The 12,397-nt window shown below is 42.1% G+C and overlaps 2 protein-coding genes across 2 annotated transcripts in view; both read right to left on the reverse strand.

Moving 5' to 3' along the window:
• Nucleotides 1–841: 841 nt before the first annotated feature.
• Nucleotides 842–7,549, reverse strand: LOC143287343 (lectin BRA-3-like). The gene is made up of 5 exons (XM_076595303.1): nucleotides 7,392–7,549; nucleotides 5,499–5,783; nucleotides 4,219–4,386; nucleotides 1,793–1,990; nucleotides 842–989 (listed from the first exon to the last, which is right to left on the reverse strand). The coding sequence occupies exons 1-5, from the start codon at nucleotides 7,429–7,431 to the stop codon at nucleotides 898–900; spliced, it is 783 nt and encodes a 260-aa protein (XP_076451418.1). The 5' UTR covers nucleotides 7,432–7,549; the 3' UTR covers nucleotides 842–897.
• A 3,813-nt stretch (nucleotides 7,550–11,362) lies between these two features.
• The window catches only part of LOC143287619 (uncharacterized), a 9,595-nt gene continuing 8,560 nt past the window's right edge, over nucleotides 11,363–12,397 (reverse strand). Inside the window, exon 5 of the mRNA XM_076595740.1 lies at nucleotides 11,363–11,839. Within this exon, the coding sequence (XP_076451855.1) occupies nucleotides 11,748–11,839 (92 nt within the window). The 3' untranslated portion in view covers nucleotides 11,363–11,747. The remainder of the gene's footprint in view (nucleotides 11,840–12,397) is intronic.

A 12,397-nucleotide genomic window follows, 5' to 3' on the forward strand; every position in this document is an offset into this window, starting at 1 on the left:
ACAGTGAATACGTTAAAAACTTATGAACTGACAAGCAATGCGCACTCAATATTGGAAAATACTCAAATGTGCGGATTCTCCCTTTCTCCCCAACTTCCAGCGGGCGAAAGGCCTCATCAGGTCTACACGCCTTAATATTGATGTGACATTGGAGCCTTCAGTCCGTATGAACTGGTTGCAAAGGAAAAAACAACAACAACAACAAAAAACAACCAAAAAAACTCTTGCTGGATAGATTTGAAGATTAAGGCGAGAACAGGCTTGTACAGAGGAAACATTCAAAGCCATAAACAGTTTGTATAGCGCTCAGGAAAACACCAGGATGTATACAAGAAGTGTTCAATCCCAACAGCAGAGAGTATAGGTGCAGGGACGGGATCTCAGATGCAAACAAATCTATTTCCCTTGGCCTACGGGCTGCGTGTTCTTCCAACGTGATTCATGGCTGTGCCTTCACACCGGAAATGATTAAAATGAAGCACATGACGCGATTCTTTTCCTGTTTTGGTAATGATTGTAGATTTCAGAATTATAACAGTGGTGATCATTGTTCCAGGGACTTTTAGTAGGCTACCCGTCATGTATGTCGCTTGAAAAAAAAAAAAATCGATAGACTTTATGACGTGTGCTTGAAGATATAACGTAGCCTTTTCATATGAGTTGATGAGTATGTGGATGCGGGTGTGTGCATATGTGCGGGTGGGTGTATGTGTGCACGCGTGTGTTGGCGCCCGTGCAGGCGTGCGCTCACATGCAAACTGTAGGATCAATGAACAATTTAACTCCTTAAACTGCAATGCTTCACAAAAAGTTCACATGTACACAGAAAGTCATCATAAAGGATGGTTTGGAAATGCTTTTTATTTTCATTGATATCATTCTGCAAGAAGTGATGGTCTACTCCTCGCACTGGCACACCAGACAGTTGTTGTCATCCACCTTGTAACCGCTCAGACCGCAGTCAAGGTTACAGTTGAAAGTAGGACAGCCTGTAACACGTATCGTCACTGTAAAATATAGAGAAATAGCCAGTTATCTAGCTAGGTGAATAGGTAATTAGAAATAAAGAAAATGATAGATATATAGATCGGTCGATAGATAGAGAGAAGGACAAGAAGAACGGGAATTGTTTGAATGAGGGAAGAGGAATAAGCACGGACAGAAAAACAATCAGAGAGAGAGAGAGAGAGAGAGAGAGAGAGAGAGAGAGAGAGAGAGAGAGAGAGTACACACATATAATTTCGAATACGAATGTTTTACTGAACATATATATACTCATATCAATGGAAGTTCAGTGGCATCGTTACTGGTATCAGAGGTATAAACCGTTATGTTACGAGGATTATTTTGAAGTGATAAAAGAAAAAGTGACTGTTATAAAGATAAGGACAGGTCTGCGTGCTGTGTGAGATGACGGGTTTGTGTACTGCTGACCTGGATAACGGTGGCTACAAACAAAGGGTGAACTAGATTTCATTTGTTTCATCTTGTCTGATTTAGCTTTTTCTGCATTTCATTCGTTCTTCGTTCCTTCCTTCCTTAGATCGTTCTGTCCTTCGTTTCTTGAGAGCCTTAACCTTAAAAGCTATGACAACAACAACAGCAACTTCAGAATGGAAAACAACAATTATAAAAACAATAACAGTTATGACGATATAATAATATCACATAAACAGATAACGATAGCAATAACAAAATTGCTTTTGTCACCAATGCTGCTGCTGCTTCAGCTATTTTCATTACTGCAACAAGAATGATGATAACAATTATTTCAACCCAAAGCCAGTGGAACCTCCAAAAGGGGTAGTGGATGTAGGTGTCCCTGTTGTGCTCTGCTCGGGTGCCACAGTCGTTTTCTGCTGCGGCGTCGTGGCTTTGGGGGTGGTGGTGGTAGGTGGGGCAGGGGTGGTCTGTGGTGTGGTGGTGGCGGGTGGTTGGGGTTGGGTTGTGGGTGGCGAGGTTATCGCCGGAGTTGTGCCCGACACAAGAGCTGTGAAAAGTCACACACACACACACACACACACACGCACACACGCACGCATGCACGCACGCACGCACACACACGCACGCTTCAGTATTAAGAGACGTGCGAGAAAGGGAACAGCCCACAGACACGCGCAATCAGCGCACGAGCAAACCACACGTAGACTGTGAAGCTACGGATAGGATCCCATTCAGTCCCTGTTATATCACTGTGGGCTTTTTGCTGAGTGAGCTACAGATAGGATCCCATTCAGTCCCTGTTATATCACTGTGGGCTTTTTGCTGAGTGAGCTACGGATAGGATCCCATTCAGTCCCTGTTATATCACTGTGGGCTTTTTGCCGAGTGAGCTACAGATAGGATCCCATTCAGTCCCTGTTATATCACTGTGGGCTTTTTGCTGAGTGAGCTACAGATAGGATCCCATTCAGTCCCTGTTATATCAGTGTGGGCTTTTTGCTGAGTGAACTACGGTTCAACAAGGAAGACTGGGGGCTAGCAGTCGATTCTCCTCCATGTTATGGGTGTGTATATGTATCCGATCTCAATAAGAAAGCCTCTTTTATCATTGTTGGATTTCATAACTCCAGCCAGGTCTTCCCCACAGTTGAGTGAGTGATGGGTCAGCTGCGATGACTGGCAGCAAGCAGTCATATCATGGATGTATCCTTTGTGTTTCTTCATTTTTCTGACGAGCCTGCCAGTGTCTGTATCTCTCGGGCCTGGCAGTCGCCGTGATACACCATATGAGGTAGTGTACAGTCTTATCAGGAAGTGTGCAACCACAAATGATAGAAACTTCATCACCACTTTCACTGATCAGGAAGTGTGCAACCACAAATGATAGTCAGAAACTTCATCACCACTTTCACTGATCAGGAAGTGTCCAGCCCAAATGATCCAGCCACAAATGATAGAAACTTCATCACCACTTTCACTGATCAGGAAGTGTCCATCCCAAATGATAGTCAATAACTTCATCACCACTTTCACTGATCAGGAAGTGTCCATCCCAAATGATAGTCAGAAACTTCATCACCACTTTCACTGATCAGGAAGTGTCCAGCCCAAATGATAGTCAATAACTTCATCACCGCTTTCACTGATTAGGAAGTGTCCATCCCAAATGATAGTCAATAACTTCATCACCACTTCCACTGATCAGGAAGTGTCCATCCCAAATGATAGTCAGAAACTTCATCACCGCTTTCACTGATCAGGAAGTGTCCATCCCAAATGATAGTCAATAACTTCATCACCACTTTCACTGATTAGGAAGTGTCCATCCCAAATGATGGTTAGAAACTTCATCACCACTTTCACTGATCAGGAAGTGTCCAGCCCAAATGGCTGTCAATGACTTCATCACCACTTTCACTGATCAGGAAGTGTCCAACCCAAATGATAGTCAATAACTTCATCACCACTTTCACTGATCAGGAAGTGTCCAGCCCAAATGGCTGTCAATAACTTCACTGTCGCTCTCACTGATCACCAACACCATGCTGTAGTCCTTGCCCTGTTCTAGCAGAAGGAGCTATCCAGAAATAGGTTCTCTCTTGTGGTTTGAGGCGCAATAACCTAGTGATTAAAGCGCTGGACTCGAATCTCAGTAACGATGCCTGGTTGGTAAAGGGTGGAGATTTTCTCGATCTCCCAGTAAACATATGCGCAGACCTTCTAGTGCTTGAACACCCTTCGTGTCTTTACGCAAGCAGGAGATCAAATACGCACGTTAAAGATCCTGTAATCCATGTCAGCGTTCGGTGCGTTATGGAAACAAGAACATATCCAGCATGCAGTATGACTATGAGTATGTATGTGCGCGTGACTGAAACTTGACTGAATGACATGGAAAACGAACGATGAGCGCCCAACGGCAGCTGTCAGTCGGCTCTAACCATGTAGGCAGCCTGTTGTGCAAATACTTCCGCGTTTGTAAAGCGCTTAGAGCTTGGTCTCTACCGAGCATAGGCGCTATTGTAAGTATTCACCTCATCAAATGAGCGGTGTGACAACAGCGCCATTAAACGCTATGTGAAACGGAAGACTGTCTGTCGGCATCTTTCTGTTTCACACACACACACATGTATGATAGTCAGTTCAGTCCGACTATGACCATCAGAACAGCAGAGGACACACACACACACACACACACACACACACACACACACAAACTACTACATGCGCACGCGTGCACACACATATATACACGGAAATATATATTACACTCACGGAATTCACAGACAAATTTCTCGTGATGATTGGAAACGAGTCCGTCAGAACATCTAGAGACGTGCCACTTGCCCCCGTGATAGACGTCCATGGCCACACAGTTCTGGAAACTGCCCAGAATGCTGCCAGGCTGGTTCCATGCCCAGAACGTGAATTGTGCCGGAGAGCCTGTGTGGGTTAGCTGTCGTGTTAAACAGCACTTAAAATAATGGAGAAAAGAAATAGGTGGGAAGAACAAAAGACCTATTTATTTCTAAATGTCTGAAATGATTCTAAAACGGATTCGTTGACATTTTGTGATTTTGAGAAATGAGAATCATGAATAGTTTGCTCAAAGGAACACTCACAACCACAGACAGGAAGACAAACACATGTATTCACAAACACACACGCACGCACACAAAAGAAACACACACACACACACACACACACACACACACACACACACACACACAGATAGACAGACAGACAGACAGCCACACACACACACACACACACACATACACACATACACGCACTCTACTATAGATCGTCTACACATACAACATATTTACATCTTTATACATCTTCGTACATCTGGTTCTCACACTGAGTGTGTCTGCCTTACACAATACAGTAATAAATTATAGAGGCATATTCATACAGGAAATCACGAACCCAAAACATTAATTTAGGGACTGACATAGGGAATGAGCCAGAGAGAGAGAGAGAGAGAGAGAGAGAGAGAGAGAGAGAGAGAGAGAGAGAGAGAGAGAGAGAGAGAGAGTGAATGAATGAATGAATGAATGAATGAATGAATGAATGAATCTTTATTTTCCAACGGTGAAGACATTAGCACTTTGGCCGACTTACACACCTGCCGTTGTTCTAAAACGAGAGAGAGAGAGAGAGAGAGAGAGAGAGAGAGAGAGAGAGAGAGAGAGAGAGAGAGAGAGAGAGAGAGAGAGACAGAAAGAAAGACAAAGCAACAAAGAGACATTGACAGAGATTAATAGTTAGAAGACAGAAAAATAGTAAATGAGTAATCACAAAAGGGTTTGTAAAGCGAGAGAGAGAGAGAGAGAGAGAGAGAGAGAGAGACAGAGACAGAGACAGAGACAGATAGACACTGACAGACAGATGGATAACTAGTTAAGAATCACAGATAGAAGACAGACAAATAGCAAATGAATAATTGCAAAGGGGTATGTGAAAGCGAAAGAGAGAGAGAGAGAGAGAGAGAGGGAGCGAGAGAGAGAGAGAGAGAGGGAGAGAGATGGAGGGAGATTCCAATCACTGACCGTCCACCCACACGAAGTCACCCTCAGACTCCTGATCCGACAACCCGATCCACACAATACCAAGATAACGAAAGTCCTGTCTCAGGGTATTGTACAGGAAGGACTGGACAGCAAGGTTGCGGATGGTGACCAGATGGCCGCCTCTGGCCCTGCATTCTCTCTCCGCGGCATCAAACTCTCGAATTTGTTCCAGCACGAACTGGTAACATCTGTTGCCGAAGGCCCTCAGGTATTGGTTTCTGGGGAGGCTGGCCGGACAGTCGTTGACACTGACGGCGAGGCACACTGGTAGGAGCATGTGGATTTCCAGAAGAAGAATGTTATTAACCATTCATTGCTTTGTATATTGTAGGTTCGATTAGATAAACAAAACAAAACACCCAACAACAAACACACAAAAAGAAATAAACCTTTGATGGTACTCGATGTTCAGGAGTAAGATCACAATTCGGGGTACCAGATGTTTTATCATAAATCATTTAAAATTTGTTTAGCCGATCACTTACCTTTCATTCATATACATATATACATACATACATAAATACATCAATGTATGTGTGTGTGTGTGTGTGTGTGTGTGTGTGTGTGTGTGTGTGTGTGTGTGTGTGTGTGTGAAAGCGTATATATGTATAAATAAAAGAATAAATGTCATTCCAGACCTATCAAGCATGTGTCTATAATATTGATGCATTAAAGATTTACGACATTAGCTTTTTCGCAAGCCATGATTGTGCAGAAAATAGATTTTCTCCACTATAAACACTATTAATTTGTTCACCGAAAAGGAGACAGTCAGCGGGATCAGTGTGCTGAACGCTTCTGTTTGTGAGTCGATGCTGAACCACGGTGACAAATAGTGGTGGAATAGACATCACTTCTCAGAGAGGTAACACATTTCTTGTCATTCTTTCTAATGTGACTGGGATTCGTATTTCCTTTTAACTCTCTCCATACGAACGGCGAAAGAGACGACGTTAACAGCGTTTCACCCCAATTACCATCATCAAAATATTACAAGCGGAACGCTCTTATACTGAAGAGGTGAATGTTGACAAAGAATACCACAGTTCTGACGACGGAAGCTAAAGGTTGGGTCATTCAGACACCTACCGGACATCCGAGGGGTCTGTGTAGAGGAGAAGAGAGGACTGGCCGTACTGAGTGAGTTAAAATGTTAGAACAACACGAAGTTGGCCTGTGCTCCAAAGTCTCGGTGATCCGAGTTCTTTTGAGCTGATGCAACGTTCAGTAAATGACGACCTAGGCAAGGGAACGTACAACGTTCAATAAATGATGACCTAGGCAAGGGAACGTGCAACGACCAGTAAATGATGACCTAGGCAAGGGAACGTGCAACGACCAGTAAATGATGACCTAGGCAAGGGAACGTGTCTCTTGGACGGTGGCTGAATGGATCCCCGTTGCATTCAAAGAATCAGAGATTGTGTCGGACCCAGACAACTGAGTTTGGAGATACCAGAACAAGTGTTTCACCAACCAGTACGTCGCCTATCAGGGCTCACAAGCTGGTGGCTTCATCATGGTATGCAGAGGAATCACACTGCAGGGCAGAGCAAATCTGCATGTCCTGCATGACATCTGAAGGCTTTCTTTCGATGGACAAGATTTGTCATCCTCACTGCGTCTTGGTCAACAAGCAGTACCTTGATAAGAGACTCTAGCACATGGTGTGGTCTGCACGATCTCCAGACTTCAGCGCCAAGATGGCTCTTAAGGTCGGCTGGAACATGATTAGTATGAAAAGCAGTTAAGTACCTTAATATACCTGTATGTAGTCCATCCCTGAAATGAAGAATGGAACTTACTTAACTTTCCTCTGCCTACATCATTAGCAAATCACACTGTAAATAATCAGTGAGTCGTGAAACCTACCTGAAGCAACGATACACAGAAAAACGAAAACTCGAAGCATCTTGAAAACGGACACACAATGGACGGTTGTCTGAAGGGAAGTGATCTTTTCTTCACAAGAACAAGGGAAGTTATGCTGTTTGTTCCATATGCAAATAAGGCCATACCTTTAGTAGGTCACGAGAACAGAAAATCAGTGTGGGTATTGATAATTTTCCATGTCGTGATCAGTGCTTATCTTAGGTCTGTTTCAAAAAGCACTTGACAATATTGAACGTGTGTGTGTGTGTGTGTGTGTGTGTGTGTGTGTGTGTGTGTGTGTGTGTTGTTGTTGTTGTTTGTTTAACAGACCTGAGAAATAATACACCAGCAATGGTGGTCAAATAAACTGAACAGTGATCCCAACTGCGCATTTGTGAAATGACACCTGAAGGAGGTGAGCCCATGAAATATTCAGCCCATAAACAGCTGTAGGCAAAAATTTATCAGAATACGAAAAATGAAGTGAAACGTTTTTGGATCAAAATGATATAACGTGTGTATGTTCGTGTGTGCGTGTGCACATGTGTACAGACATACACGCACACACACACACGTGCACGCTCACACACACACACACACACACACACACACACACACACACACACACACACACACACACACATTTATTTCTGGTATTGACACAAACTTATTTTCAGAATCGTAAAGTAAATTTCATCTCATTTACTCTGAAAATATTTTGTGTGGGTACGAAACAATTCGTTTGATTGACGGTGTCAGAAACCATAAATGACAATGGTTTTGGGGCTAAATGAATTCAAGGATATTTTACATGTACATATATATATGTTTTTGACTCACTTGTTTAAATAAAGTGTGATAAAACGGTGTTCGGTTTGTGTGTGTGTGTGTGTGTGTGTGTGTGTGTGTGTGTGTGTGTGTGTGTGTGTGTGTGTGTGTGTGTGTGTGTGTGTGTGTGTGTGTGTGTGTGTGTGTGTGTGTGTGTGTGTGTGTGTGTGTGTGTGTGTGTGTATCCGTGGTAAACTTTAACATTGCCGTTTTACTCTGGAAATACTTTCTCTGCCAATACCAAAACTGACTCTTACATAGTAGGAAAGAAATCTTCACAGCAATACCAATAATAAGTGTTATGTCTCCCAAATTTAGCCGCATTTCCGAATTATGAACGGTTTATTTCGTTGATGCTGGTTCTGGATTCCGAAAACACTGTTACCCCTTTCCAGAAGCCAGGCTATGTCTGGTAAGAAGACGCCGTGACCTCTCCTTTCTTGTTCACAGTTAAAAAACAATGAAATACAAATTCTGGACAGGACAGAGTGACACTAACTACATTATTGACGTGTTTACTGCATATGGATATTCAAAAGTGGACACTGAATTAACTAGTATCAAAAAAAAAAAAAGAAAAATGGAATTTACCGTTTCACTGAGTTAAGGTCAGCCTTGTCTAGACTTGTCTGTACAGATATTGACAAAACATGTTGCAAAGCCAGACGCGATGGCAACGTCTCCTTTGCGGCTGAATCAATGTGATATCTTAGATAACCATCCACGTGTTTACTGCATATGAATGTTTTAAAGTGGATACTGAATTAACTAGAAAAGAGAAATTGAACGGACGGTGTCGTAGTTTCTCAGTGAGTGTAATAAACTGAAGCTTGTTGAACACGGATCTCTGCAGATCTATAAAAAAAAACAAAAAAAAACACCCCCAAAACGGACACATATTACACAGTGTGTTTGAGGTGATGGGAACGTGTCCTTTACCTTGGACTTGAAAGAAATCCTGAAATGCCCAAGATATACCAAATTAACATGATTTAAACGGCGTTATCACTTCGATTACTGTTGTCGATTTATTCCACTAACATAACATGCTCAGATAATATTATTTTACGTTATCGTTAGACCCGTGTTAGCGCACTGTATAAAAACCACTCATTCTAGCCCCGAACATCAATGGTTCAGTCTGCTTTGAAGTCTTTACTTAATTTATCTTTATTAACTTATTCTTTTGAAACGCGAAGCTTTATATGATTATAATAACAAATACAGAACACATTTCAAGAAACTAATTCAAAGAAAAGTTTATTACTATAATTTTTCTTTAATTAAGTGTGTATCACAAGTGAGTCTTGAGGGCCGTGCCGCTTTTTCTTCTTCTGCTTCTCCTGTGGCCTTGTGAAGAGTCAATAAAATGCCGCCCTGAAGATATTCACCAAACTCCTCCAGGTCTGTTTGTTGTATGTCAAAGCCTGGGATGCCCCACCCCTATCCCCCAACCCATCAACCCCTCCCCTCCCCACCCTTTCTCCGTCCTTCCTGCAGTGTTGAAAGCCCCTCTTTTGTTTTTTTCTTCCCCTCCATCTTTCTCCCTCAACAGTTCCATGGCCTTCTCAACGTAGTTCTCTTTATTGACTGATGTCACCAGATCTTCACGTGGCCCAAGGTGCTGGTTGATGGTGTGGTGTACTTAGTCATTGGAGATCTGATCGATTCATCTGATGTTTAGTATCTTGTGATGACACATCATTTCCATGGCTTGAACACTTTTTTTCCATATCCACTGCAAGTATCCCAGTTTCGAGTGCATACAACAAGATGGAATATTCCAATTTATGCAGGAGCTTGTTTTTGTGCTGGTCCAAAAACCAGTCTTTTGTAGGATAGATAAAAAAAAATCAGTAAAAGCTATAACAGTCTGTAGTGCGCACAGGTTTAACTCCAGGATGAGTGCAAGAAGAAGCATTCCTAACAGCAGACTGTGTGTGTGTGTTCGTTCTTAAGTTTAGCATCTTTTCACTATCAGTGATATTAGACGAAAAAAAAAAAAAAAAAAAAAGGGGGGGGGGGGGGGGGGGGGGGGGGGGGGGGAGAGGAAAAGAGAAAAGGGAGAAAACTACCAAAACTACATAACTAACATGCAATTATCTTCAGCGCATCAAGTTTTATACGAAAGAAAGTAGAGGTTATCAATCTTGTACAGCAAGCTGATGGATTCGGTATCTTTTCTTTAATAATATTCTCGGGGAATAATGTATGCTTCTTTTACGGAAAGACGGACATATATTTTTGTCGATTTTTCTGAATCTTGTGCTCCTCTTTTAACTGCTTTATCAGCAGTTTCATTGCCATGAATGCCCACATGAGAAGGCACTCAACAAAAATTGACCTCAGTCCCTTTAATCCTCAAACAATGTACCAAATGATTTGCCTCAGTAACTAAGTCAGGTCTTGTTTCAAGGCTAAATAATTTTTGAGCATAAAGTACTGATTTGGAATCAACAAAGAATGCTACTTTTGAGAAAACTATTTGATGGCTCACTAAGTAGTTCAGAGCTTGTATAATAGCAATTAGTGTGTGTGTGTGTGTGTGTGTGTGTGTGTGTGTGTGTGTGTGTGTGTGTGTGTGTGTGTGTGTGTGTGTTAGAATGGAACATATATTTCCACAGGCCTAGGTTCTTCCAATGTTACTGACCTGACGGCTGTGAGTTCAAATGGAAAACGATTGAAATGAGTCTTTTTCCCAATGTGGTTGAAGTGTCTTTTTCCCAATGTGGTTATAGCTGCAGATTTCAGAATAATAGCAATGGTGTTTATTATTCCAGGGAATTTCAGTATGTCACTAGCAATGTATATTCAGTCTTTAGGCTGTACTTGTAGATTTCAAAATAACAGCAATGGTGTTTACTGTTTCAGGGACTTTTAGAAGGCCTCCAGCAACATATCTTTTTACCATGTCGTTTAATTAAAGTTTCTTTGATAAACATGATGACGTATTGCTGAAAATCTAACGTAGCCTGTTCATGTGTGTGTGTGTGTGTGTGTGTGTGTGTGTGTGTGTGTGTGTGTGTGTGTGTGTGTTCGTGTGTGTGCGTGCGTGCCTGCGCGCGTGTTTGTGCCCTGTGTGGGCAAGCACTGACATGCACACTGTAGAATCCATATGTGAAGAACACTTTGACTCAGTGAACAGCAGTGACTTTACTTTTATTTTCATCATCAGTGTACACAGAACGCCACCATGAAGGATGGTTGATTACTACCTTTCGTTTTAAGACTGAAGCTTGCTACGTAAGTTTACATCTCTACGTCTCTGATTCTGTTAAAGTGTGTGTGTGTGTGTGTGTGTGTGTGTGTGTGTGTGTGTGTGTGTGTGCGTGGTGTGTGTGTGTGTGTGTGTGTGTGTGTGTGTGTGTGTGTGTGTGTGTGTGTGTGTGTGTATTCTATCGAATCAGTATTCTAATGTAATATGTACAGTGTTTTTGGAAGCAATGTAGACAAATTCTTCTTCTTCTTCCTATCTACTTATCTATTTATTAATCTATTCTTTCTTATGATTCTACATGAAGTGATGGTCTACTCCTCGCACTGGCACACCAGACAGTTGTTGTCATCCACCTTGTAACCGCTCAGACCGCAGTCAACGTTACAGTTGAAAGGAGGACAGCCTGCAACACGCACAGTCACTGAATGAGACACAAATATCTAGATAGATCGGTAGACAGACTCACACACACACACACACACACACACACACACACACACACACACACACACACACACACACACACACACACACACACACACACACACACACAGAATCTTTATTATCGAGGGTAATAGATAAGCAAGTAACATACTTTTTTTTTACATCCAGCCCTCGCCCAAAAGAGGGAATAAAGCTAAAGAGAGAGAGAGAGAGAGAGAGAGAGAGAGAGAGAGAGAGAGAGAGAGAGAGAGAGAGTCTTTTTCAAGTGGAGAAATACAAGTGACTTCGTTATAAAGATAAGGACAGGTCTGTGTGCCGTGTGACATGACAGATGTGTGTACTCCTGATCTGGATAATGATGGTTGAAAGCAGAGGACAAACAAACAAACAAACAAAAAAAAAGAAAAAAAAAGAAAAAGAAAAAGATTTCTATGTTTTCTCTGTCCGATTTCATTTTCTTACGTTTCATTAATTCATGCATTTATTCGTTCGTTCGTTCGTTTGTCCATCGTTTCTG

Source organism: Babylonia areolata, chromosome 11, assembly GCF_041734735.1.
Source record: "Babylonia areolata isolate BAREFJ2019XMU chromosome 11, ASM4173473v1, whole genome shotgun sequence".
NCBI classification, from domain to species: domain Eukaryota; kingdom Metazoa; phylum Mollusca; class Gastropoda; order Neogastropoda; family Buccinidae; genus Babylonia; species Babylonia areolata.

Coding starts and splice junctions, on each gene's coding strand:
- LOC143287343 (XM_076595303.1), bottom strand. CDS start 7,431: ATGCTTCGAGTTTTCGTTTTTCTGTGTATCGTTGCTTCAG. Junction 4,387..5,498: donor TGACTTCGTGTGGGTGGACG/GTCAGTGATTGG, acceptor TAACCCACACAG/GCTCTCCGGCACAATTCACG. Junction 990..1,792: donor ATCCACTACCCCTTTTGGAG/GTTCCACTGGCT, acceptor TACGTGTTACAG/GCTGTCCTACTTTCAACTGT.